At 44.6% G+C, this 26,864-nt stretch overlaps 1 protein-coding gene across 1 annotated transcript; it reads left to right on the top strand.

The window, feature by feature from the left end:
• The first annotated feature begins 370 nt into the window (after positions 1–370).
• Positions 371–8,363, top strand: CKAP4 (cytoskeleton associated protein 4). Its single transcript, XM_056481969.1, has 2 exons — positions 371–949; positions 5,339–8,363. The coding sequence occupies exons 1-2, from the start codon at positions 386–388 to the stop codon at positions 6,668–6,670; spliced, it is 1,896 nt and encodes a 631-aa protein (XP_056337944.1). The 5' UTR covers positions 371–385; the 3' UTR covers positions 6,671–8,363.
• Positions 8,364–26,864: the final 18,501 nt, after the last annotated feature.

Raw genomic sequence — 26,864 nt, 5'->3', positions numbered from 1 at the left:
CTAGAAACGGGCTGGAGAAAGGGGCTGCGGACGGAGAAAAGAACTTTCTCTCCACGCCTTTCTTTAGTCATTCCGGAGCTTGCTGCAGTTTTTCCAGCCAAAATCACAACCAAGCAAAACACAAGTTGCGTGAGGCAGAATCCCGCCGCGTTCTGCCACCAAAACTACGCGCGGGGCCAGAAACTGTCAGAAGGGCCGGCCTGGGTTGGGAGCCGCCCGCCGCCGGAGTCTGCGGGGGTGGCGAGCGCTCCCCGCTCCGAGGCCCCCACACCGGCTCCGGACAGACCCCCACACCGGCTCCGGACGGGGTCTGTCATCCCGCGGCCGTGCCGGGGCTCCCTCTGCGCCCCGCCCGCCGCTCCCCGGTCCCACTGGTCCCCTGGGGATGGGGCCGGGCCCTGCGCGCCACGTCTGCCCCCCGGCAGGGACGGAGCCCATCCCCGTGTGCGTGGCGGCTCCCCGGGGCGGGGGCCGGGGCGGGGCGGCGAGCGTGGCGCGGCCCGGGCTGGCGCCTCCGCCTTCCCTCCATCCTCCTTCCTTCCCTCCCTTTCTCTCTCGCCCGCTCCCGCTGCTCCCGCTCTGCGCACGACGGCGGCGGCGTCCCGCCATGTCGGCCGCCAAGCACCGGGGCGCTAAGGGGGGCAGCCCGCCCACCGCCAACGAGAAGGGCGCGCAGCCCGGCGGCGCCGAGGAGCCGCCGGCCAAGAAGTCGGCGGCGGCGGGGCACGGCCGGGGCGGCAGGGCCGGCGGGGGGGGCCGCTCCGGCGCCGGCCCCCGCCGCGGCTGGGCGATGCTGCTGGGCGCCGCGGTGGTGCTGGGCGCCGCGCTGCCCGCCGGCTGGTACGTGCTGCAGCTGCAGGAGGAGGTCGGGCGGAGCGCCCGGGAGGTGGAGGCCTCCGGCCGGCAGCGGCAGGAGCTGGCCGCCACCCTGGACGCCGTGGTGCAGAAGGTAGCGCGGGCACCGCCGGGGCGGGCGGGCTGGGCACCGGCGGGGCGCTCGGTGCTGCTCGGCGGGGCGGGGGAGCGGGGGTTCGCCCCTTAGATAAGCAGCTGTGCCGCTGTCCCATGGCCTGGCTTGGGGGAAGAGAACGTGTCCCGTTGCCTTCCCCTCTTCCGTGCTCCCTCAAAGATGCTTTCATGGCATGATAGGGGCAGAAGGAGTCAGGGCCGCCGTATTCCCCGTGCCTGCAAACGTGGCCCCGGAGCAGCGAGAAATCCCTGCCAGGCAGCGTAGAGCTGGGCGGGACGGGGCGGGACGGGACCCCGCAGCGGTGGCCGCAGCCCCAGGCTCGCTTTTCCAGGGCCTGTGCCTGAAGCCATTTTATGGAATGCAGCCCGCACGCTGCATTAGGTGTTGGCAGCGGTGCGGACCTGCCGTTCCGGAGGAGCCTGCTGCCCGTAATTCTGTATCTCCCAGGCCCAAAGAGTAAAGCTAGAGGGGCGAAGGAGCTGCTCGTCGCTGCCTGCCGAGTAGCCAGGTGTGCACGCCAAGGGAGGCAGCGCTGTCAGAATGGGGCAGGATCCTGCCTCAGCATCCCCACAGCCTGGAAAACAAAACCCATGTGAGCTTCACCGAACAACAGAGGCTGTGCCAGGAACACTGCTGCAGTACCCTGCCTCCCACGTTCCTGCTGCAGTCTCTGGCCAAGGGAGTGAGACTCGCAGTGTCCAAGGCAGTCCAGGACCATGGAAAAGCTGTGAAGTTGCTGGCATAGGATGTGGCTCTAGTGAAGTGAAAAAACTGCTAATTTCCCTCATTCTTTTTTTCACTCGGGCCCTTATTAGCCTCCCAGCTATAGTTTCACAAATAGCAGTGTCCACTTGGATACATCCTGGGGTGCCTAAAACCTTTAAAAATGGCATCTGTGATTGCATATCATCAACATACAATTAAACTAGTTTCCCAGGAGTAGGTTAATCGGTTGGAAGACAGTTTGCAAAGTTATGACTGAATCAGATCAAAGAAAAGGAAATTCTTGTCTCAGCTTGACTGCTTTCTGCATGGCAGACCATTCAGATTCCCTATATTCCCCGAGAGCCTGGCCCTGGGCTGGCAGTGGGGGACAGGCACTGGCAGATATCTGGCTGTTCAGTGGTGCTTCCAGAAACACCGTGGCCTGTACTTGTGGAGATTATATCATCAATCTTGGTGTTTCCTGTCCCATACAGCAAGAAGGAAAAGGAAAATTCATGCCAGTGGGGGAGAAAAGTTGTAAACTTCAGGGCTATAGGGCTGTGTCTGAAGCTAATTTTAAATCCTGGGGGATTGACTCATTAATGACAGGACGGTGATTTGAAGTAGAAAAGTTTGTTGCTTTCTACTGGCTTTTAAGCCATTTTTGTGGACTGTAAGAAGGAAGAAATTGCAATGACAAGATGTAAAACTACAATACATGACTGTAGAACTCAGATTTACATGCAATGTATAAGCCCTTCTAATCAAAGGAATGGGGACAATTTGTTGCTTCCCATCTCCATGTCATTGCAGAAAATTATATGTTATATATTCTAGGTGAGGAGAATATAACAGAAGTTTATAAATAGTTGGTTTCAAAGACAACTGAAACTTACTTGCCTGTGTATAACAGATGGCTGTCAAAGGTGGGGGAAAGAGATCACAGGGTTTTGATGTAACCCTTGGAAGTTTCGGTTGCTGTGGTTTGGTGACACGGGAATGTACTTGAGGGAGAGGAGAGCAGGCTGTATTTCATTGCTTTACTAACGTGTAGGATCAACACAGGCTACTGTGTTGCTTTGCCCTTCACCTGACTGCAGAGAGCTTCTGTCAGGAGTAAGCATTATATAAACTCATCTGCTTTACACATCAAGGAGAAAGGAAATGATGTGGAAGTTTAGTCTTTAATATAGTACCATTCTCAGAGAGGCCAAAGTCATTTGGTGTTTAAACATAAGATAGTATGAGCAGTTAGAGAAAACAGTAGTCATTGGCTGAAGATACATTTTTATGTACTATTTGTGTTGTTAAATCTTTCAGGGGCTATGGCTTTAAATCTTACCAGCCATGTGCCAAAAAAGCAAACTCACATGAAGGTTCACACACAGACAACTGCTTTGAAGCTGTGAGTTTTTACCCCTCTTATGCAAGGGTATTGCTTTGAGCCCTGGTGGCTCTTGGTTAGGACAAATCAGATTAGAAGCTGGTATAATTTGAAGACCCTAGTCCATTTTATGATATCAGATCTTTCTGATCTTCAAGTGGCTGGCCCAGATGGGGAATAGCTTCAACTTACATCATGAACATTGCCTGAATGCACTAGAGGTCAGGTATAAAGTACTTCCACTGTGTGAGGTGGGATCCATCTCTGTCAGCCATAAAGTCACAGAGACCCAGCCCTCTGGAGAGTTCTGGCTATTTCTGATTTCTTAGACTAAAAAGATAGTTACTTGCAAATATGAATTCAGTGATTTGGTTGAAATGTGTCACAGTAATAGGAAGGGCAGGAGAACTTTCCTGTGTTACCCTACTAGATTTCTGACCTCCATTTATAGTGATACAGAAAAAGCTCTCTGCTCTCTGTGAAATAATCAGAATGAATGACAGCTAAGATATAATGAAAATGAGGTTGGTAAGTCAGTCAAATGACTGATGCCCAGCTGCAACGTGTATGGCAGTATTACCTTCTCCACCCCTTCCCCTTAGTTCATTTCTAATTCCTATGAGAGCACTAGAGAATACAAGTGTAGGGAATGTAAAGGCATTAGAAACCTTTTTTGCTGAGGAGGGAGTAAAGAAGTAATCTTAATGGGTATTCTTCAAACTGCAGGGATCTGTCAAAACAAGGGCAAGTCTCATGGCCAAACTGTACAATCCTTGCACAGTGTAGACTTTCTTGAAAACTAAGGAAGATTTCGCCAGAGATTTGCAAAAATACACAGAAATAACTTAATTTCTAATTAGGATGTATGTTAGGTCTTTTGAAAATAATGTCAAGGTTCAGAGTCAGTCAGGGAACTGCTGGAGCTTGCTTCAGTTGAAAAGAAAAAAAGGCAGCTCTGTGTATTTCTCTCTAAAACCATATAAAATATACTTCTTTCTATTTATAGAATAAAACCACCCCTCCAGCTGTGTATCTAATCAGTAAACATGGCAGCCCATGTGGCATGGCTGATTAATATACCCTTCAGACACAGGGAGTAGTGTGAGGCAAGGCAATGTGCGTTACTCAGCACTTGCCATCCTGCCAAAGCCTTGAGGTATTTTCTGTGTGATGGATTCCTCTTGCAGCCAGTGGGAGTTCTTACATAGCTTTACTAAGTTTAAGAAAGTACAACCCACACATGCACAAAAAGATTTCTCCACAGTCTGATGCAGACTGGTGCTCTGCTTGGCCTCAAAATTAAGCAATGCGTGCTTCCCTAGCCTGGATCTTACCTTTAACTGTGAGAGTAAATGAATGTGGCAGCCCCTCATCCCTTTATCTTTTCCCTCTGGCTGCTACTAAAACCAGTTGTAAAGACAGTTTTTGTAACTGAGAAGTTTAATACTGTACCTGATGCATGGTAGGAACTCTGTGTTAACCTGAGCTAGATCAAGGCAGGCCCTTGGCAGCTGCTGTGCTTTTGTTCTCTGTGTGTACATACATGCTCACTGCGAGCGTGTGGGCGTATGCAGGAGTGGGAAGAACAAGCTGCTAACCATTTAGAACGTTAAAGACTTCCTAATTCTTTCTAATCTTAAAAAATAGTTAACAAAAAAAAATTTCTTGTGTTTCCATTGGTGTCTAGGAGTGGCCAAATGTCATGATTACTACTTCCATTCCTTGGAGCATCCCAGCTCCCCTCTCCCTCTAATTTTTCTTGTCTCTCTTATCTACTGCAAAACTTCTTTTTCATGGTCAGGAATTGGTCTTTGGTATTCTTGCCTGATAAAATCTAACCCCAGCTGTTCTGTATTCAAAAGCTGGTGCCTGATACTCTTTTGGTTTGTTCCCACTCCTCCTCCCCCACCCCTTTCTTCTTCTTTCTTGAAGATTTGTGGTCTTTAGAACCAGGAATCCTATAAGGTAGGGATGCTTCAGAGGTCTGCATGCTGACTCTGGAGACATGGGTTCCTTTTTCACTGCCACAGATTTCTTGGATCATGAGTGGCGGGTCAGTGAGGCCAAGGGCCCTTAAGAGAAGGCATATGTATTATAGAGCTGTAAGGCTCAAGATGCTGGGTTTTTTGTGCCTCCCATATCTGTATGCCACTGAGTCACTTCAAGTATGGAGCATGAAGGATTGCAAGGTAATAATTTCATCTGGTAACAAGGGCTATAAGGATCTTGGACAAAAAGGGTGAAATTACTTGTATTAACCGTGTGTATTTCTGGCCTAGGTACGTTCTCTTCAAACCACATTTGGAGAATTTGAATCCATGATGAAGATTGTTCAGCAGAAGCAGGAGGTGAGCGAGAAGGCTGTTAAACAAGGGGAGAGTGAAATAAACCGGATCAGTGAAGTGCTTCAGAAGCTGCAGAATGAAATTTTAAAAGACTTGTCTGATGGCATTCACATGGTGAAGGATGCAAGGGAACGAGACTTCACATCTCTGGAAAACACAGTGGAAGAGAGATTAACAGAGCTGACCAAGTCAATCAATGATAACATTGCTGTATTCACTGAAGTCCAGCAGAGGAGTCAAGATGAAATCAACAATATGAAAACAAAAGTTGGTTCACTAGAACAGGCAGATGTGTATAAACATGAAATTAAGGTGCTAAAAGATGCTTTTGATCAGATGCAAGCATCCATGAAAATGAAAGAAAAGGACATAGAGACCTTGAAGAGTACAATAGACTCCATGGAGTCTGATGTGTACACTGAAGTGAAAGAGTTAGTCAACCTCAAACAAGAACATGAAAAATTCAAAGAGGCTGCGGACACTGAACACCTTTCATTAAAAGCTTTACAAGAGAAAGTTCTGAGAGCTGAGGATTCTATTATGCAGCTCCCTAGTGACATTAAAAGACTTGATGAAGATTTGCTGCAAGTTAAAACCAGCCTCAACAAATGGGAAGATAATGAACTCTTCAGAAAAGCATTAGAAACTTTTGGGAAGAACAGTGAAGGACTGGAGTCTCGATTGAGGCACATAGAAGACAGCCTAGAGTCTCTAGCGTCTGTTGCTGCTCAAAACAGTGAAAAGTTGGAATCTTTCCTTTCTAAGGAGGCAGAGTATGAGAATAAACTCAATACCCTAGAACAAAGCATTAGCACTCTTCAGGGAGTCTCAAATACAGATGTAACTTCAGTCACAGATGTTCTGAAAAATCTTGGTGAGGCACAGAGTTCGCTGTACAATGACATGGAAAGCTTAAAGAGAAGCATCAGTGACTTGCCATCCACTGGTGCTCTCCAAGATGTCCAGAAGCAAATTAGTACTTTGTTGGATCAAGGAAATCTTCAGGCAGGTGAAACACTTTCTCAAGGCTACCTTGAAAAGTTTTCTTCTATGGAAGGCTCCGTAGATGAACTGAGATCTTCTGTTAGCCAGGTCGATTCTGATTTGAAAATGATAAGAACTGCAGTGGATAGTTTAGTCGCCTATTCAGTGAAAATTGAAAATAATGAGAACAACTTGGAGTCTGTGAAGAGCTCAATAGATGACCTGAGGAATGATCTGGAAAGGTTGTTCGTGAAAGTAGAAAAAATACATGAAAACATTTAGGCAATGGTGCTCCTTGGGCAAATAATGGGTTAAGGAGAATAGCTTTTTTATGCCCTGTTTTTTACTCTTTTAAAAATCAATTTGATACCTCCAAAGAGAATAAGAATACTTTAATAATAGAGACAGTTCTGCTTATTTCCTCATTTCTTTTCCGTGTAGTGTTTCTGGAGCTTTTGTTGTTTGGTTTTTTTTTCCCTAAATTTTGTTTTAAGAAAACACAAGTTTAGTTGGGGGTTGAGTTTCTTAAGGGCTCATCTTTTCTATGAGGTTGTACCACTGTTAAGTGTAGTGGTATAACTAAGGCACTACAGCCTCATTAGCATGGGCACATATTTAATGGCATGAAGGTGTTTCACACTGACACTAGACACCCCACAGAAGAGCTACAGCTGTTCCTGTACCCAAAGCATACTGCTGCACTCACTGAGGATTTTACTAGTATGTTTTGGTTTAAGAAACAAAACTACACACTATCTTAAACTGTTCACTGTGGTGAACTTCTGCAGTTTGGGACTCAGACGTGTGGTCATTTTACCAAGGGTCAGCTGAGCTGTAGTGTATTTCTGTGAGACCTTAATCTGTACCAAGGAACTAACAAGGTCTGAGGTAAGTGGCACTGCCTGGGGCTAAGGCCTAAGAGATTCATTATTTGTGATCACAGGCTTCTTTTCCAGCATCTTCAGCTGCTGGTGCAGAAGATCAGTTCTTAGAAGGGACATCTGAAGGATGGGATTAATTTCAAGAGGGTACAATAATATTTTTATCATATTGTTAGATTGTTTACATGATTAGGCTGTGTCTTCCTTGGAAAGATCTCATTTGGTCTTTGATAAGGGATTTTTCTGTAAAAATAATCACAAATTTGAGGAAAGAGAAGGACCAAAATTGTACCTGTTGTGTTCCATATATAACAAGCATGCCAACAACAGCAATAATACACTCCAAAACACACAAGAGGGAAAAATCACCATGAAATCAGCAGAATTGCTTCTATGGCATAAACATTTCCAAGTTTTCACACAGCTGACAGTGACCTGAACTCTTGTTATATATTCAGGACTTCGTGCCTGATTCTTGTTGCTATTTTTGTCACCAGGTGTCTGGCTGGGGCATTGGTAGCAAAGGGTCCTTCTAGGAGACCTGCTCTAGGAGAGTGAAGAAAAAGTGTCATAATTCTGTAGATGGTCTTTTAAAAACCACTTCCTCGTGGAGCTTCTTTGGTTTTTCTGTCTTTTTGGAAAGGATTTCTAGTAATCCCTTCTTTTCAAGTTTATTTTTGAACTTTATCCAGATAATTTGTAAAGGAGTCTGCACATGGATACCTTGGAAATAGGCCAAGGGCATCATGCCCACCTCAGCCTGGACCAGACAGATCCTCAACTGTGTAAGATGAAAATTTCCTAGAAATAGCATCTCCCAGAAAAGGGAATAGCACAGGTGAAAAGGAGTTCTCCTAGGTAAATAGGATACTGAACCATAACCAGTGTTGTTCCCGCTGTAAGCAGGAAAGAATTGCTGTCAGAGAAAGGGGGAGCCATGGCATTAAGGTAACTGTTGTCACTGTTGGAACTGCACTGTTCTTTGTTGACTTCTCAAGTTCTTGAACAATGTTGTTTAGGTTACTGTGAAACAAAATCTATGGCTTATTTGCAGTATTTTTAATACATAATAAACATTTGGAATATTCTTTGCACCTTTTTTTGATTGCTGCTTGCTTATTGCTGTGTTTCCAACAAAGGTGCTTCCAGTGGTGTACAGGGAAGGGCTTGGGGAAGCACCAGATTTGCTGCATGTTCTGTACATGTTCTCAGCTTCCACGGGGAGATGCTGAGGCACTTTTGCCTGCTGTGGTTACAAGCCATCTTTTGCAAGCAAGGTTTGAGTCACATCAAAGTGTTGCTGTTGACCAGCAGACTCAGGAGAAGGTGATCATAAGTGTGAAATACCTGATCTGTGCCATGAATGAGTTCTGTGCCAGACACTGCCAGCAAGGCCTCTGTAAGACTTCCTCGGTACCCAAGGCTTGTAGGACAGAAATAATGTGCAGAAAGAGCCTGTGTGATATTTGCACATTGGTTGGTCCTTTTGCTTAGCTTGGAATGCTGGACTGTAAGGCCCATCAACTGATACCATTCTCATGATGGATGTCTGCCTTTCAAAAGTTTGGGAAAGGGTAATTTCAGGAGTATAGGTGTCATCATATGCTGGCAATTCTTGAGGCCAAAGTCACAGAAATAGGTAATAACTCTTTAATTAAACTATGTGTGCTTGACAAAGCAGGTGAGCACTTTCTATCTAGAGATATTTGAGATAATCTATTGGCAGCAAGCTGGCTGACAGCATGCAGTGACTTTATAGTAGCTGCATGGTGTTGGAGCTTAGGCTGTTAAAGCCAGCAGTGCAGCTGGGCTGTATTTGATCTCAAAGATTAAACAAAGAATTACTAATTACACTTCTAGTAACTGACCTTTTATGGCAAGCTTCTGAAATTATTTATTTCACTTCATGAGAATAATAATTCTCTGTAAATAATAACATGTCTGGAGGCAGGCACAGAGACAAGGATCCCTTGGCAGGCTGGTGGCTCAGCTTTTATGTCTGGTTTGGCATTTTCATCCAATACAAACATTTCTTTATTTCCTCATAAATGTTCACAGACCACATACAGACCTAATGCTGTTCTTCACTGTCATTCTTCAACTTTGTAATAAAGCAGTGAAGAAGGTCTTAAGCAAGTCAGACTGTGTTGCCAGTGTTCCTTTATACTGCTGGGAGTTCATCAATAACATGCTGTTACAGTAGCAAATTTCAACATAAATTGTCTTACCTGATTGATGGGGTATTGATCGGGTCTGTTAATTAACATTTGCCTTCATTCTCGGCTCTCAAAAATGGACAGACCCTTACACTGAGGCACGGTGGACTTGATCACTCTTGAAAGGGCTTGCCCAGATAGCTATGCTGGCAAATGTGATGGAGATAAATCTTGGGTTGCTGCAGGGACTTCTCCCAGTGGAATTCAACCACTGCCTTGAGCTAAATTACTGAGAAGGGCATCTGGTGGTCTAAATGTTTCATTAGAGCATGGATTAGTGATTTAGTGGTTTTACTACCTTTTTTGACATAGCTCAGCTGGTACCGTAAACAAAGATGAAATGACTGCGTGGAAAAAGGTATCTGAGATGTACAAACACCCCAGCAGCCAAAAAACATCCAGTGCGGACCTTCCGCTTGGCTGGGCGCTGCCAAGGATGCTCTCTGTCCAGTTTGGAGCGCTGCAGGAAAGGAGTGGCTGGGCTGGAGCGACTCCCCAGGAGAACAATGGCGATGATGGAGGCGAGGTGTTTCAGGAGAAGAGATGGGCCAAACGGGCTGTTAGCCATCGGCGAGCGGAGGGGAAGGAAGAAGGAAGGAGGCGCGGAAGGAAGAACGAGCCCGCCCGCTGCCCGAGGCTGCGGCGCCGAGCGGGGCGGTGGCGCCGGGCGCCCCCCGGTGGCGGCAGCGCGGCAGCGGCGCGGGCCGGGCCCTGCGCCGGCCCGTCTGTCTGTCCGTCTGTCTGTCCGTCAGCCCGGGCCGCTGGAATTCCCCCGGGGGCGGGGCCGGGAACATGTCCGGCCTGGCGCATCCAGTGGCACAGGACAGCCCTGCCTCCCCGCCCCTGGCCCCGCCGCGGCACGCACCGTGTGCGCTGTTCAACGCTCTCCTGCGCTACCACCGCCCCGAAAAATCCTTCATCCGCTGCGGGGCTGATTCTAGAAGCAACTGGCACTCATCCTGCCCAGTTTTGCCATTTTGCTAATAGCTAGTCCCTGGCCCGTTTGTCGTATCATCATCACCTGCTTGGTTTATAATGTTTAGGAGTGGGAAGCTGTGGCTCTTTTGGGTTTAATATCAGCTTTATGTGAAACTTAGCACTGTGAGATGCTAATCCCTGATGGTCCTCTGAGTACTCGTACATTACTGCTACCCTGGCCTTGCTGCATGCATTTCAGTTATTGTCATCCTCCACCAGCCAGGAGCAGATACTCACCAACGTCAGACATGCTGGTTCAGAATATTTACACTCAGGACTTTTTGAACACCTATTTGTAAATCTTGGCATGAAGTCAAACAGTAAACAAAGTGATTCCTTTGCCAGGAACCCACTTAGTCTAACGCTGACCAGGGATGCTCAAAGGGCAATTCTGCCTTGGACACCAAAACAAAAACTGTATTTTGTCCTTGCTCACATAGGAAAACCTCTTCAGAGTCTCTAATATACAATCCATTGCAAGCTCCCCATATAATGTAATTTCTCCAGAGTCAGTGCTTGCTCATGCACTCGGAAAGTGAAAGAACTTGGAAATCTCTTTATGTGAGCAGAGCTCGATAATTCCTGCATTTATAATGCAAATACTAAAGCCCAGAGCTATTCAGAGTTAATACAGCATCACAGTGGCAGCTTGCTAGACCTCAGACAAAGAGATCCCTGAACTCTGCTTTTTTTTGCTTATGGAGCAGGTGTTCCCTTGGCTGCCACAGATTTGCAAATAGTACATCTCAAAATCTTTTCCAAGATGATGCTACTAGATGCTGTTCTTAGCATCTAGGGGACAAATATTTTCTCAAGTGATTCCTATTTCACTGAGAGAGGAATGCAAGCCAAAGAAGCAATTTCTCATTTTACTGCATATCCTGTTTAGGGAAAAACAAAAAAAAAAAGGTTTTGAGGAAACACTTATTACACATTTAACTCCTGTGCCTCACCCTGGTGTTCATGTGCAATTCTACAGGAAGAAGCTAGTTCAAATAAGGGTGGCTTTGTTCCACTCAGAAAGACTTTGCTTTGGCACTCTCTAGATGTAAATATGTCAAATTCCAGTGGATAATCCTTTCCTGTCAATACTGCTTAGGTTGGGGTTGAGATGGAATCCTAGAGTTATGAGTAAGGATGGAAAACATAACAAGTGGAGAAAGAATTGGGGCTACTTACGGGAATTTTTTTATTGCTCTGACTTTCAAAGTTCTGACAATTTTTTTCTTTTTCCATCATTTCTCCCTTTTCACCAAACTTCTCAACTGTCTGTACATAGTAGGGGGATACAGAATATTATGCTTAGATTTTAATTGATATACAGTAAAAATCTGAAGTCACAAGCACAACCATGCCTTAAGATGAGAACCACTGAAGAGCTATTTGTTTAGAGAGAGCACTGCAAGAGATGTGATCTAAACACAGGAACTGATATCCTTGTCAGTGGCAGGTGAAACAAAAACTTCACAGTTCCCAGAGTGTGTTTGAATAGTTCACACTTTGGTGTCACTCAGGCCAAAAAAACCTTACTGACAAGCAGTTGCCTGCCCTGGAAACTCAAACTGCTTTTTCAAGGGAGTAAGATCCAGCCTGCAAGGTGGTGTGCCTGTGAGCCAGAGACTGGGAAGGGCAGCACACTACCTCCAGTCTGCTCAGCCTCGGAAGCTTTTCTTGGACAACCTCTGCTGAGTGTGCAAAGTCTGTAAGTTGAAACAGTGTGGTGAAAAGAAAATTTCCACCCAGATGGGAAACTAATAGAGAATGACAAGGGTTCTGATCCAGATCCCACTCAAGCCAGTAGTTACATTCCCCTTTTCTTTCCTGGTACAAAATTTAGGCCAAAGCACTTCACCCAAATATACCCAACAGTGATTTCCAAAGCCTCAAGTTCAAAAAAATCCCCTCCTTTCCTATGAGTGCATCAGAGTTGCTTACGAGAACACCTAATAGCTAACAAATCTTCCCATTCTGAGCAAGGCTCTCCTTTTTCAAGATCCCTTCTCAGGGTCTGGACACAGCAGCACAAGAACATTATCAGAGGAGGTAGTACTGGCTTATGGTTTATGGGTTAATCAAATATGGTTTGTGGTATTGGGGAAGCAGGCTGGGCCTCAGGGCATGCTTATTAGCTATTTCTGTTCAAAAGACTGACAATGTAGATAGCCCAATGCTCACCATTAGGCTCTTCACTGAGGGACAGCCTTCTCCATGCTGTTGTTTCCAGCTGCCTAGAGTTTCAGACAGGGCAGCTACCTGGTACATGTTCAGCTGATGCCTTCAGAGACGCTATCACAGCCCTCAGACAGGAACAAAAGGGACATTGATTGATCTGAATGTGTATGCCCTGAGTGAATGAAGCTGTTGTTATTCCTACATCATGCGTACAACACCAATGCCCAGAGGTTCAAACAGGTGCTGGATGAGAAGATTTATTTGGGCACCTGTCCACTGGAATGCTCTGGCACCAAACCACTCTCCCAAGGGCATATTTTTTAGGACTAAATATAGGCTTCAAGCACTCCATTCTGAAAATTTTTGCCTCATCCCCATACCAGATTTCTAACATCATACATACATTCATGTCTGAAGATGGTATTGGTCTTAGCACATCCACTGAGGATTCCACATTCTCAAGGTGATTTCTTGGTTTTGTCTAATGTGTTTAGCACTTAAAAATAAGACATGCAAGAAAAAGAGCAGCTTTCCTATTCAGAAAGGAGATATTTCTATTGCTAATAATAGCCCTACTAAGCTTTAGTGACCTTGAGATTGATGGAAGGATAATTAAGGTTTGCCAGAGTCTGAATCCTTACGTATAATTAACTGAGGGGATAATAACCTCTTAGAGCCGTGCAAAATACCTCTGTAGTTGAATGCATTCAGTGATTGAACTGCATTACTGCATCCCAAAAGAATGTCACAGCCTCTCCGTGACTGCAGTTTGGGGACACTACTGGAAAATGCCCTGTACCCCCTAAGTCACTGTGGTTTTAAAGCTACAGCAGCTATAGAGATAGCAGGGTGACTCCTGCTGGCTTCTTTGGGTTCAGAAGAACCTCCTTTGATTAAGTCATTGCAGACCTTCCAGAGTGTATTATCACACAAGCACATTTGGGTTATCTGGTGATAACATGGGGTAAAACTAAGCTGTGGAGCTGTAAGAAGTGAGGCTGCAGGCTACAGTTGTCCTTTGTGTCACTGCTCCTTCATCCACTGTGCAGTCAGACACCAACCACCTGGCCAAAGGAGCTGGGCAACCAAAGAACAGAGAGGGACAGAGATGAGGCGTGCTAAAGCACTGAGGCACACAGCAGAGACAGCCACCAGTCCACGTGGCTGGTGGCAACCACCACACCTCTGACATTTTAGTGGTGCTACCTTTCAGGTGTTTCTGCATCCTCTCCTGCCTCTTGTAGAATCACATCTTTCATGGGACATGATCCAAGGCCTATGGACATAGACAGATACTTCTCTGTTGACTTCCATGGCCACTGGAGTAGTGTGTGTGTGGCACAAGGAGAGGGGAAGGTGAAGAAGTACCAAATTGAATAGATACCTGCTGCTTTCCAGCCCCATGATGTATTTTCCAGTGTTCAGGGACCTTTATTAGTTTATAAATCTTCCCAAGGCAAAGGATCTTCTTTCTTTCTCCATTCTTTTAGTATGGGTAAGGAATACTTATAATGAAGTTGGCAATACATACAGGTGTTATTTGTTAAATATAACCCTTAAAAATAGTTTTTGCTTCAAGTCAAGGAGTAAGATCAAGGACTTTAAGCATTGCAACTAAGTGCTCCAGAAGTGCTGGTTGCTCCATAAATGCAAGACAGGAATCACATGTTTGAACTACCTAGAATTCATGCATTTTCCCCAAAGTCCACAGGAACCACCAAGGGTAGGGTGAGGGCTGCATTCTCATCTGGTTCAGGGGATTACTACTGACATGTAATCTTGCTGTTGTTGGGCATGATCTACAAGTACTTTTAGCAGAGAATTATGTGTCTCATATGACATCTTTGGGACCTGCCTCTTGCAGCACACATGCTGACTCTCTTGCTTCTCGTGACTCATGAGCCAGATCTGCCCCAAACCTCAAACAGTTGGAGTAAAGGCTGAATCTATCCAAGAGCCCTACTACTTTGTCCTTTGTCCAGATCCTGATTTGCTTTCACTTGCCTTCACAAAGCTCTTCAGTTTCCTTAGATTTACTGTTTCACATTCATTAGAACTGGTAAAATTTACTACTTACCTACAAAATTAATTCAGTAACAGAGCTTCTGTTTCAAATGGTTGCACAGAGCTAAATCCTTGATTGTGAAAGTATTTGAACTACAAAAAGAAGCACATCTATTAAGAAGAGTTTTCAGAATGCTGTTCATTGTTCCATTTCATTTTTTTTCATGTCATCTTAACAAAAAGTTCTCGTCCTGAAGAACAGTGAAATAAATCTAAGTTCTTACAGACTTCACAGCACAACCCACATTCAGGAGTAGGTGTGCTTTCTTGCAAAAGAGAACTGAGAAAAGATGTACTGTAGTGAGTGAAATTCAATGTATGCATTTTTGCCTGAACTATTTAGAGGCAGCCCTGATTTCAACACTTCCTGGACAAAATCTAGAGATAAATTTGTATTGGGATGGTGGCCGAGTCTAGAGATCAACACTTGATTCCTGCAAAAAGGAATCAAGAGTGCAGCATGGAAATGTCCATCACCAGGTGAATCTTGCTCACCTCAGTATTGCTGCCTGCAAAATGGAAGAGAGTTTTGGAGTGTGCAGCTACTGTACCTTGAGTGTGAGCCCAAACTTCCTTTATACCTAAAGCATTTGGGCAAAAGCCTGTGCTTCAAGAGTGGGGTTAACTACAGATTGGGTCAGAGGAACCCAGAGGAGCTTCTTTCTTTCCCTCTCCTCTCGTCTGCATTCCAAAAAGTAGAAGCAGGGAATTACTATGGATTTATACAGGCAAAGAGAGGCTTGAGGGCTCAGGCTAGCAGTTAAGTCTCCCAGCATCAAGTCAAAACTCCTAGCCAAAGTGCTGACTCCCAATTCAAAGTGATTAGGTCCCTCTGAAGTTTGTACTGAATAAAGATAAACACATCCTGAAGTGCTTGTAAATACCACAGGGATGGGCTTGACACAGGGACCAGGCTTGAGAGAGGAGTTCTTCACTACAAATGAAAAAATCTAGTCACTGGGTGATTTATTAGTCTCTCTTCAATGATACCTTTGTTTTAAGAGGGCTTCAGTTACCCTCTGCTGACTGGAATTTTTCATTTATGTTGGAGAAGTATTGCTCCTTGACTTGAAAAATTACTTCCAGTGAGCAATAAATGCTGTGGGCCTCATCCTGTGGCTTTGGGCATGACAGCTCACCACTGGTCACTTTGCCACGGGATCCTTGCCATTCTTTCTCTGTTTTCTTTTTCTTGCCTTATGCTTTACACATGTTTGTAATTAACTCTTCTTTTTTCTTTCTCTTTTTTTTTTTTTTTTTTTTTTTTTAAGTTGCCTTGTTACATCTCCCTCTGTTCCAAGCTGTCAGCTATGGGTTTCCCTGTATTTGAATCCCAGACATTCCTCATCAACGTGCTTGTTGAAATGCTTTTACCGCTGGAAGAAATCCTTTTCTCACATTGTTTCCAGTACATGTGGTAGAATGAATCCTTGCAGTTAAAGAGAATTCCCTCTGGGGAAAGATCCTAAGTGCAGTGAAAGGCTCAAGACCACCAATTAACCTGCTTTCAAAAATAACAGCAATATTTTAGGTGTAGCTGGAATTCTTCTTGTACATTTTGGTCTTATTTACACATTTCTGACAATGAAACCTCTGTCTGGCTGTATTTTTGAGTCTCCTGTGCAGTTATCAAGGAAAAGGTTGGGTATTTTGGCAGATCTCTAATGTAGACTCTATCAGTAAGTTTATTTAAAACGTTTTCTTTAATATGAGTCCTGGACTTGTGGAGAATCTTAATAGTGCTCTGCCTTATAATAACCCTTGGTAGGGATCTGTGGGGTCTGTTGGTTCTTGCCATGCCTTCTCCTGCTCCTTTCAAGAGAAGCATTTGGCAAAAACAAAGGCTGTATTTCAAGGCAGTTCAACTCCACTTACTCATTTCAAAGTCGAAATGAAACCATTTTAAAGTAGGGTTTTTACTTATCAAAGCAACTCTTGCATACTTACAAACAAGAAGAAAACAGCACTTTGTTACAATGCTGTTATTGTGTCAGGATGTTAAATATTTGTCGGTAAGTAAGCAGCTCTGTGGGACACCTTCCCAGGCCACTGGGTATATAGCAGGAATGCACAGCATCCCTGCCTGCTCACCCTCCTGCTCTGCCTTCACAGCAGCTGGCAAAGGAAAACTCTGGTCCCCTTATTGCAAGGTGTATTGCTGAAGGCCCTAATTCTGCAGCTTGTTTTGTTGAGATCAGAGCCCTCTCTCACCACTCTGACAGTGTAAATGGACAGTGTAAAGGTAAAACAATTCCATAATAAGTCAAGAACAATTGCTGAAGATGTTGGGTAGAACAGGTCTGGTAGTGCCTGTCTTTGAGCTAGACATTGATTAACTGCCTCTTGCTTCCCAAATGCCATTGTGTTCTCAAAGTGTGGCAGAATTTCCTGTTTGCTGCCCTAGCAATACATAGGGATCAACAAGCTTTCTCTATGTACAAGTCTTCCCAAGTCCAGTTACTTTTCTAGCTGATTTGCCTGTACAGATTTGGACAGATCTTCAACACTTTGATAATATCTTCTGACAATGCCTAAAATTCTCCTACTTTTCCCTTATACTCCATTACATCCTTATATAGCATAAAGAGAGTTGTGCTCAGCTACTGCAATAGCAATGAGCAGTACTCACTCCTGTGGGAGTAACCTTGTCTCTTGCTTCATGCAAGATTTAGGCTTCAGCTTTCTGCTGAGCCTTCTTCAAAGGAAGCCAGGAAAAGCAAAGTTGCCAAACCTCACTGCAACCTTAATGGAATTCAGTCACTCAATTCCTCATAGCAGCTGTGAAATCCCACTCTCAGCTCCATATCTTGTTCTTTGCATAATGTTCACACCCCCATGCTGCAGCCTGGCTAGTAAGTCCCAAGACAGCACCTTGTCTTTGGTTGTCTTAAAGGGCTGCAATTTAGGTTGATGTGCCCAAAGCAAACACAGGAAACACATCAGATTAAAGAAAGAAATCAAGAGAAAATCAGGTAACAACACTCATCCTCATTACCCTGACAGAAATGAGACATAGAGAACAGAAGGAAATGAGATGTAGAGAACAGAAGGAGCAGCCACCAACTAAATAGGTCAGGCTGCCATCATGAGGCTATTTAGACAGAGATAGCAGGAATGGTGATCAGATATGCAAAGCTTTTGAGATGTAGATTTAAATTCTCCTGGTCAATGGCTCCAGGTGTTCTCTAGTGTAGCAGGGCAGAATTTTTTCCACAGTAATCTTGATTTCTCCTCCAGGTTTCATTAAACATAAACTTTTCATGAGTGCCCCTAACATGAAGCACAGAAGTCTTCAAACTAACACCTGTTGCATCTATTTTTATAAGCTGTGGGACTTAGCAGTTCTACAGGGGATTCAAGAATAAAACATATTTAGTAACCACAAAGGTTTTCTATTAACTTTATGCTTCTTTTCCTCTCAGAACTTGGGACTATATAGCCTATATGTGCTACCTGCTGCTGTTCCTGTTTGACATAAACCTCTCTTTGTTTTGCTCCTTTAAACTTGGTGCCAGATTCTGCTCATGCTTGTGCCCTTGTAGATCCAAAATAACTCCCTACAAACTAATGGTGCAATTCCAGGTTCTCTCTAGGGTGAGAATAGGAGCTGGCCTTTGTCAATTCAAATTTACCCTTGATGCAACTTCATTGAGAGTGAAGGAGCTGCCATGAGGGTATTTTGGCCTCACTGCTCCATGACACTGAGTGTTTCCTGCAGGCAGCAAACGGAGTGCTGTCCAGTCAGACGTGGTGAGTGCAGCAGGTCAAATTCCTCTCAGAAAGCTCTGGAGCTAAACTGGGTCAGTGGAGGCCTGCCAGTCCACACCAGGTACAGAGGGGTCTGTGTTGTTTACGTGAAGCAAGAAGCACATTTCCGAACGCATCCATCCAAAGCTGTAACTGGAACCGACAGAGGTGAAGGGAGCTCCCCGCTCCGCTCTCTCATCAGATATCCTCGGTAATAACCCCTGACAGAGAAAGCCTCTTCCTGGGCAGCTGCGGATTTAATTTTGGTCTTTGTCCAGCCCAAGCAGCTCAGATCTCTAAAGGAGTGGATTTTCTATTCAGCAGGGGCGGGATGCAGCGAGGCGTGAGGAGGGGGCGGGACACCAGGTGTCTATGAATGAGCTACCCAGGAGCCTGCAATGCCTCCGCAGCCTCCCCTGGCCCTCGTCCTGCCCCTGCTCTGTAACACGGAGCAGCACAATGAATCAGTATTAGCCCCGGTGCAGCTGCGAGAGGTCAGGCCCTGCACTTTTGTACCGGCATCTTTAATTGAGGCTCCTCAGGGACTCGTTTTTAAACCGAGGAGAGCTAATGCTCGAGCCATCAGGGGAAATTACATCAGTTGGTGAGAGGACAGGCTCTTAGGAAAGGCGGCTTGTACTTTAACCTCTCCTACCACACCCTCGGTGAGATGCTTAGGTAGCCTTTTCTGCCTTGGTCTCTTTTAAGTAGCCTGTATAAAGTCAACAGTGCAGATCTGTTCACCTATTCTGCCACTGATCTTCAGGAATGCAAAAGTTAAAAACTTAAGAAAAGGGAATTGCTTTTGGTGGCACTTAGTGCAAAGTTAAGTCCAGAGACACAGAATCTGACTGTAAAAGAGATGTGTACTTTTGCTAACTGCATCATAGAGAGAGTTCAGATTATCTTCATTCTAGCCTACACTCCTGGCTACTAAATATTGAGCCCTTTACTTTGGCTCTGATGCTTTACAATGCTGCCTGCTACCTGCACACTTTTATTTTGTACCTAGTTTCATTGACACAGCCCATGTTATTAATGCAAGCTCTTTCTCCAGGAAAAATCACGTTATCCAGCCAACCCACAAGGAAGAGAAGGGATGCCTCATGCATGTGAAACCTCTCTGTCTTCAGGCAATTAACAAGCAGCATTAATGAACTTCTGGGGGAGGCAGCCTTTCCTGTTTGGAATGGTGGGGTTGTGACAGTGGCAGGAGGGAAATGCTGGTGAAGGCAACATGGCAATCATTAGCATCAGGAATGGGATATGCACTGGGGAAAACCATTCACTCTAAGGAGCCAGTATTGGATGTGGGCACTGAACACCTGGTTGCCTTCTGTTTGAGACTATGCAAATATGAAGTACATGTAAAAAATCAGAGGAACAGCACCTGCAGAAAAATTACAGAAAGGAAAGGAAACAGGCTATGAAAGTTGTCATCCACCATCTGTGCTGAAAAGCAAAAATAAAAATTTTCACCACTTCTATAAATTAGTATTATTCTTACCATAGTGGAATTACACTGGCATGAAAACAAAGAAAAATGAGGTCTTATAAAGAACATCAGTCTCTGGATTAAATCCATTACTGGTGTAAACAAATGCATTCCACAGACCTCAAAGGATCATGCCTGTTTGTACACACAGTGAATTTGGTTCATTTTCCCCAGAGGCCTTTTTCCATTTTAAGTGTAGTCTGCAGATGGCCAGAGCTACAATGGGGTGTCCAGCTCTGTAGTAAAACTGTCAGCTTGATTTCAGCTTGGACATAGTGCTATGCTCTGCTGTGATTATATTTTTAAAGTTATATGGGAACAATATTTCAACTCCTTGTGAACTTTGACTTTTAGATCCTCAAGCACCAAGATAAACATAAAAGGGCTTTTAATGTTGATGGCTAGTGTTGACAGGATTCCTACTATAGCTGCTAAAGCAATGTGAGCTTGCATATGCACACACAGATGGATATGTAGAAATTATTGTTTTTATATATTCATATATGCATGCTGCTGTTTGGTATATCATGGACATACATGCACAAATGCAAAGAATTATTAATGATTACAATAATCCCTCAGAAATTAGACTCTGCCATGTGTCTTGTCTCAATTTATCTAACATCCCTCAGGATCAATCTGCCCTTCTTTTCAGAAGTGCTGAATAGCCACTGCTCCTGAACACTAGCAAACATGCATAATCACCTCCACTGAAAAACACACTGAGCTCTCACGAGCCTGCTTATGATGGGTCCTGATCTTTTGGTGCTTCTCTTCAAATGAAAATATTCCCATTATTTATCAGCAGTATTGTATTGGAGGATGAGTCCAATAGCCATATCACTGGCAGCTGCTGTTTCTGAAATGGAGCTGTGCAAAACTTCACCTCAGTTCCCTTTCATCTTTGCCTGCCATGCTAAGAAATGTATTTTTGAAAACATATCTCTGCCATTAGGAATGCTGAGTCCTTCTGCTGCTTTTCCAAACAGTGGCACCTCAGGCATCTCTGGCTGTGTTGCAAGTTTGCAGGCAGGCAAACAGAATGGCCACTGAGCACCTGCTTTTTTAATCACAGAAGCATTAGCTGGTATAGAGGAAGGTGGCCTTTTATTCCTCCTGGGGCTCTTTTCACTTGGGCAGCCCCTGTGCAGGGCAGAGATACCTTTGGCCCCTGCCATTCCTGGAGGTAGAAAGGAGCTAATGCTGCTGTGGCAATGCAAAAGGTCAGGTCAGTGATGAACACAAGCCTCAGTGTACTGCTTTTTGGCCAGAAAATGAGTGGGGATTGTTGGCTGAGACCTAATGATACCTACAACTGATCAATGCAGCAATTAAAGCATGACATGATAGCTGAGAAGAGAATTACACCACGTGCCTTTCTAAGGCTGATCACCACAGACACAAAGGTTTTGCTCCTGCATTCAAACCTGTTGAAATCTGTTTTACATAGATGCAGCCTGATGGTCTGGTCCAAGGTGCAGTACTTTTAGTCTTTCCATGAGTCAACTTTGTGGGTTCAAAAAAACCCTGTGAACAGAACAATGGCAGTGGCTTGGGCTCCTAAGGCAGATGCTTCTTGGATCCTGACAACCATGTTGGGAGCCAGGTTTTATGAGAGACATCCTTTGCCTGGAAATCTCTTTGTAGTGGGGAAAAAGCTGAGCAACCAAGCTGCTCAGGTTATAGGCCTCTCTCCATCATAAGAAAACTGAAGGCAAAGGAATCCTCCTTGAGTAGCAGCCCTGAAGGCAGAGTAGCAACAACTTATGACATATGAAAGAGTTTCACTGATCACTTATCACTTGCAAAGGGCAATTTTACACCAGGAGTCTTTCATGGCATCAGGAATCAGGCCCCATATTTATTTGTGATTGCACACCCTTCATAGTTTTTCAAATATGATTTATAAATTCACTTTTTTTTTTCAGGAGAAGAAAAGTAAATTCTGCTAAAAAAGCAGAATTTGCCTACCACTGATTCCTGATACAATCTCCCGGTGAAAAAAGCTCTTAAAGAAAGACCTGTCTCTCACTCTGTGCCTGTAGCACTCCTAATACATCCCAGTCCTGGTTTTCACAGCTCAAGACATCTGTTCAGCCACACAAAAAACAGATAAGCATTAAGGTTTTGTCAGGCTTCTCCTGACAACTTTGAGTACAACACACCTAATATTGTCTTCACCCACACTCTGGCCAGCTTCAGTGACACCAATCCCAATTTACATCCAGGTTTACAGAAAGAAAATCATATTTACCACTTACAAGACTGTAAAATAGTTGGAAAATTTTGCTGTGAGGCACTGCTGAGGCTGGTTTTGCAGACAGATTTTTTCCAGTGATGCTCAACCACTTGGTGGTGCTACAGAAAAGGTCTGCTTCGCTTTCTAAAGCAAAGCAGGTTTCTTCTCTGTCATCAGCAGTAACCAGAGATCACATGAGATAAAGCTGTGGCAAGAAGCACCTTTCTTCCTTTCTCTTTTCTCATTTGAGTATCATCATTGCAATGGTCAGGTTGAAATCTTAGAAATCTAGCTATTGTATTTCTCCAGAGAATGTGTGTGTAAAGTTACAATCTCAGCCAATTCATTTCCTTCTGTGGGACATTTGATCTACGTATTTCCAATGGAGCTGAAAATTGGAGGAGAGACAATGTCCTGGGAGAATTCACCCATTGAAAATGAATGTGCCCCACACTACACCTGCTTTTCTTGATGATCCACGTCTGATTTTTCTTTTTCTCTGTCATCACTAATGCTGGCAGGAATCAAGCAGATTGCATGTTCAAGAGCTCACACCATAGAGCAGGGGATGTGTGTCACTTGGTGTAAAACCAGTGAGAGCTGGGCAATGACACCCCTTCATTTCCTTGGAATACTCCAGCCCATCCCAGCTGGTACACAGGGATGAAAGATTAAACCCTTCTCTTTTATCAAGCCAGGGCAAAAAGGTGATGAAAACCCTGATGGAACAAAGTACTGAGCTTTGTGTCTAGGTTCTAAAGGAGGAAGTGTTCTCAACAAGCCTGCTGCATTTGTCCCAAAAAGTGAGAGTGGGCTGGGGACTGATGGAAGGGAACAGAAGGATGAGACAGAAGACTTCAGACAGTATCATGATGAGGAGGGATGCATATGGGATAGGTAAGAGAAAAGGTAAGTAATTTCCAGCTGTTTTGCAACAAAATCTGGTTTATTCTAGGAGCATAACTGGTTTCATCTTCATAAGCACCAGTGTTGGCAAAAGCTCCTGTGTGTGGAGCCCTCACAGAGATTAGCACGAGCTGAGGTAAGTTGAGAAGGATTTGGTCTTGCTAAAGCAATGGTAAGTATGCAGAGGTCATGTTGCTCCTCTTATTAAATTTGAGTACTTTTTTCATCTTACTAAAAGACTTTCAAACATGCTCTTTGAAAATAACTGTCCTGTTCCATTAAAAATAAATCTGTTTCTTTCTTATAATACAATTAGTGTCAGCAAAGCATTCTGCAGATCCGAGAAGATTTATTTCTGCATAATTCTTGGGAGGCAGGAAAGAGTATACTAGTTCTTTAGGAGAGATAAGGAGACACAAGTTTAAAAGTGTTTTTAGGCCCTGGGCCAGATTTTCTGATTGGCCATAGATCACAGGCGAGGTGGAGGCATCTCCTCAAACCTCTGTGGACTTGCTGGGGAGGGTGGCTCTTTCCTACAGCTAACAGTGCCCAAAATGTTGTGCACTTTGCATTGATGCAGGCAACCTGGTGGCATCAATGTGTTGCCTTGCTTCTCCCTGGGGGATTAGGACTGAATCTTAAGATCTGTGTTGTCTTTTGGGGTTGTTGAACTGTGAGTGTCTGTGGTTTCAATGCAGGCTGGAGAAGCCTGGGGGTGGCTGTCACGTGGACCAGCTAGCATCAGCTCCAAAGAAAATGACCTGTCAGCATAGCAAAAACATGTTCTCCCACCCTTAAAGCCCTCCACCCCAGGCCTGACACTCACCCTGCTGTGGGCCCAGCAATGAGGACAGTGCTGGAGTCATAGGGGCTGTCACTCTTGGATGAGCATGAGGAGCTGGCATCCTCTGCTCCCCTATACCTACTATGGGGATTTTAGAAATTTGCAATTCCCTTTATGCTGCATGAGAAGTACAAAGAAACACACAGAGTCACAAAACCTTCCCTCTCATGATTCCCTAGCCAGCAAAATGAAATTTTCATGCATAATGAGGCTTTGATCAAGTTTGTCACTTAGCCAATTTGCTATTGATTTAAAGAATCCTCTCTGCTAGCAAACAGGCATAAAGAATGGGATTTTAAAAAGATCTAATAGAAAATTATATTTGGTTCTTGGGCATCTATACACAAACAGATTAATTTTCCATTTAACTGCTCTTTGTAGTTTGCTGCCTGAGAATTCTGGGTATGTCTTTTTCCTGTGAAAGTCATGCTGGATTGTTGGTACACATCCTAAAGCCATAATATTCTAATCACTTGCCATAAAATTATTATGTTGCCATTAACATTTTTTTACTATTTGACCTAATTTTTTTTACAAGTCATAGAAAACACTATTTTCTAAAGCCAGGAACTGGCTGCAGACAAATGAAAAATAAACAAAATAAAGCAAAAGGAAGCTGGCAGTCTCTGTGCTAAATCTATTTTCTAATTTAGTATTGTTTTGACTTTGACAAATTAATGATCAGCGAAGGAAAAATACAGCCAGTCTTACAGCTATGAATTCCAGTATTTCAGTGGGAATTTAAAGAGAGGCGGGGAGGATGAGATGATTTCTCCATGTCAGGTTGTATCCCTAGCATGGAGCCTGTGACAAGGGTGTGGAGTCGTCCACTGTCCCTGAGAACACTTCCAGAAGGGGAAAGCACTGCCTTTTGAGAAGGCATGATTCAGTCCTTCCTCCCCTTTGTCAGTGGAGGGCAAAGGGGTTATCAGCCAGCCTGCAGCACCTGTGGGCAAAGAGGGACTAGAGAGCCATGTTGTCATCTATGCCCTACATCTGTGTCCCAACAGGAGTCAAGTGGCACACAGTGCCCATTTCCCCACTCCATTTGAGCCACATACCCACACTGCCAAGGGAAGTGATGCAGGCTATCAGTCAAACATAACAAATGCTCCTCTGCCTGATGGGGTACATTGTATGTCATAACATGGTAATGTCATAGGGTCCATATTTGGTAACTGGGCAGGATTTGCTGTCATTATCCCTGACATCTGCCAGTCAGTGATAGTCTTGTGGAAAGGTTTATTCAGGTGTATCCAAAGGTATGAACATCTGGTAACTCACTGGTGTCACATGCAGGGTGACTTTTAGCAAAACATCTTGCACTTAATCTTCTTTGCTCTAAAAATGATGAATATTTAAGAAAAAAAAGATACTTTTATCTATATCTTTTTTTATTTCCTATATTATTAGAGCCACTTTAACCTTTTATTTCCAAGAAAAGTGGTTATGCACCAAAGAGCAGCATGAAAGGAGTGATACAATCTAGACACAGATCCACAGACCTCAACATCAAAACAAGTATCATGCAAAACATACTCTTGGTTTTCTACACAAAAACCACACTAAAGCTAATACCTCTCTTCGTGTAGGATCTACTCAGTGGCTGTGATATCTCCATTCAGTCGGACTGGGCAGGATATCCCAGTCCTGGAGGGATGTATCTGCCCCATCTCATCCATGAGTCATCCAGGATGGAGGGGTCACAATGGCCAAAGTTCAAGCTTCCCCATTATGTTCCCACACAAACATCTCTGAGTGAAGGCTCCCCGGGGCAGCCCCCAGCAGGATGACATCCGTTCCATCACCACCTTGGCTGCATTTCCCCCCTCTCTGCCCTGCTGCCTCCCAGCCCCAAACCACCCCAAACCACCCCCTGACTGCACAGCTCCACCCTTTTCCGCCACAACCCACAGGCACCACCGAGCACCACCTATGTTTGCAGGATAAGGGCCTGTGGCTCACCACCAAAACCCAGCAGGACACACCTCCTTGCCTGCACCATTGCACCGGGTGAGCTGGGGCTGGAGGAACTGAGCGAGGGTGGCTCGGGATGACCACTCGTGGTGATGCCTTGGAAGAGCTGGTGCCTATGAGCTATGCCCAGAGCAGTTGTTCCCAGTGGAGCTGGCAGTGGGGAAAACAGGCTGGGTGCAGATCAGGCTTCCTGCACATGGCCTAATGGGCTGATGGTGGAAAGCGATGCCCTCAGTCAGTCACTCAAAATAAGGGCAAAAAACCAGAAACAGCGGAAGGAACGGAACTGAGGGCAACAAAGGGAAGTGATGAGAGAAAGGGAGTGCGCTGCTGAATGACTCAGTTGTGTTTTAAATGTCTTTTTTTGCAGTTTGCATTGTTGGAATGCACAATCCACTGACCGTTACCCAATGCAATTCTCTGCTCACAGTGTTGCAACTTGTATGTGAATTTTAATCCTGAAAGATTAATGTGCAGGGAGAGAGAGGGAGCTGGTAATTTGGAATGTATTGCTAATATATTTAACAAAATTAATATAGAGTAACACCACAGAGTTTTACTAAAAGAACATATAAACTGAATGAGAAATAGGAGAGCAACAGAAGAAGGAATTGTGTGTGCTCAGCCATTCTCAAAGCTGTGCAACAGAAAAGACACTACATTTCACTTTTGTCTTCTGTGCAGTTCAGGTTGTTTCCTCTCACTTCTCTGGTTTTGAGAGCCCCAGGTTAGCAATAACAGTGGGGAGTTTTGAGGAAATGTTGACTGTAGAAAAGCATATTTTTTATCATGCAACAAGCATACAGGCACACATGCACATGTAAACAAATTTTCAGATCTGGAGATATATATTGAGCAGGTGGCTGCTATCCTCTGTGCTATGGATACCTCAATAAAACATATCAAGCATCAGAAGAAATGGAACAGTATTACAGGTAAAAATTATAACACATTGTC

This window comes from Oenanthe melanoleuca, chromosome 1A (genome assembly GCF_029582105.1).
Source record: "Oenanthe melanoleuca isolate GR-GAL-2019-014 chromosome 1A, OMel1.0, whole genome shotgun sequence".
Taxonomy (NCBI): Eukaryota; Metazoa; Chordata; class Aves; order Passeriformes; family Muscicapidae; genus Oenanthe; species Oenanthe melanoleuca.
This window is presented reverse-complemented; position numbering and strand designations above follow the sequence as displayed.